We start from the raw sequence: 478 nt of genomic DNA, 5'->3' as shown, positions 1-478 counted from the left end.
TTGAGGGCGAGGCGGTCTCGGTGGCCCCGTGCTGCAGTTTGGGGGACGAGGGGGCGGACGAGTCGGGGGTGGCGATCTCCTCGATGTCCGAGTAGGAGGACGCGGACTTGGGGCCCTTCTTGATGCTGAAGGCTTTGTTGAAGGAACTCCGAAGCTGGAAAAGAGCAGAGCCGGGCACAGGGTTTTTTCGCTGCTGCCACCGGCCCCCCCCACCTCTCCAGGGCTTCGCTCGACTCATGGGATCTGAGCAGAGGGGCCTAGAAATCAGGGCTGAGCCCTGGCCGGGGGGGCTCCGTGGACAGAGCGCCAGCCCACGGACTGAAGGGTCCCGGGTTTGATCCCCGGTTCAGGGCGCATGCCCGGGCTGTGGGCTCGGTCCCCAGGGGCGGGCTCAGTCCCAGCCCACATGCATCCTCTCCCTTTCTCTCTGAAATCAATAAAAAATATATATATTTTAAAAAAAGCAAGCAATTAGGGC

At 61.5% G+C, this 478-nt stretch overlaps 1 protein-coding gene across 1 annotated transcript in view; it reads right to left on the bottom strand.

The window, feature by feature from the left end:
• NAV1 (neuron navigator 1) overlaps positions 1–478 on the bottom strand; it is a gene marked incomplete at its 5' end in the record, with an annotated part of 68855 nt that overhangs the window by 11849 nt on the left and 56528 nt on the right. The window contains one exon of the mRNA XM_014533393.1: positions 1–154. This exon is cut by the window's left edge and continues 6 nt beyond it. Coding sequence (XP_014388879.1) covers positions 1–154 — 154 coding nt within the window. The remainder of the gene's footprint in view (positions 155–478) is intronic.

The sequence above is a fragment of the Myotis brandtii genome, unplaced genomic scaffold (genome assembly GCF_000412655.1).
Source record: "Myotis brandtii unplaced genomic scaffold, ASM41265v1 scaffold975, whole genome shotgun sequence".
Classification (NCBI taxonomy): domain Eukaryota; kingdom Metazoa; phylum Chordata; class Mammalia; order Chiroptera; family Vespertilionidae; genus Myotis; species Myotis brandtii.
The sequence above is the reverse complement of the archived record's forward strand: the minus strand, read 5'-3'. Positions and strand labels throughout refer to the sequence as shown.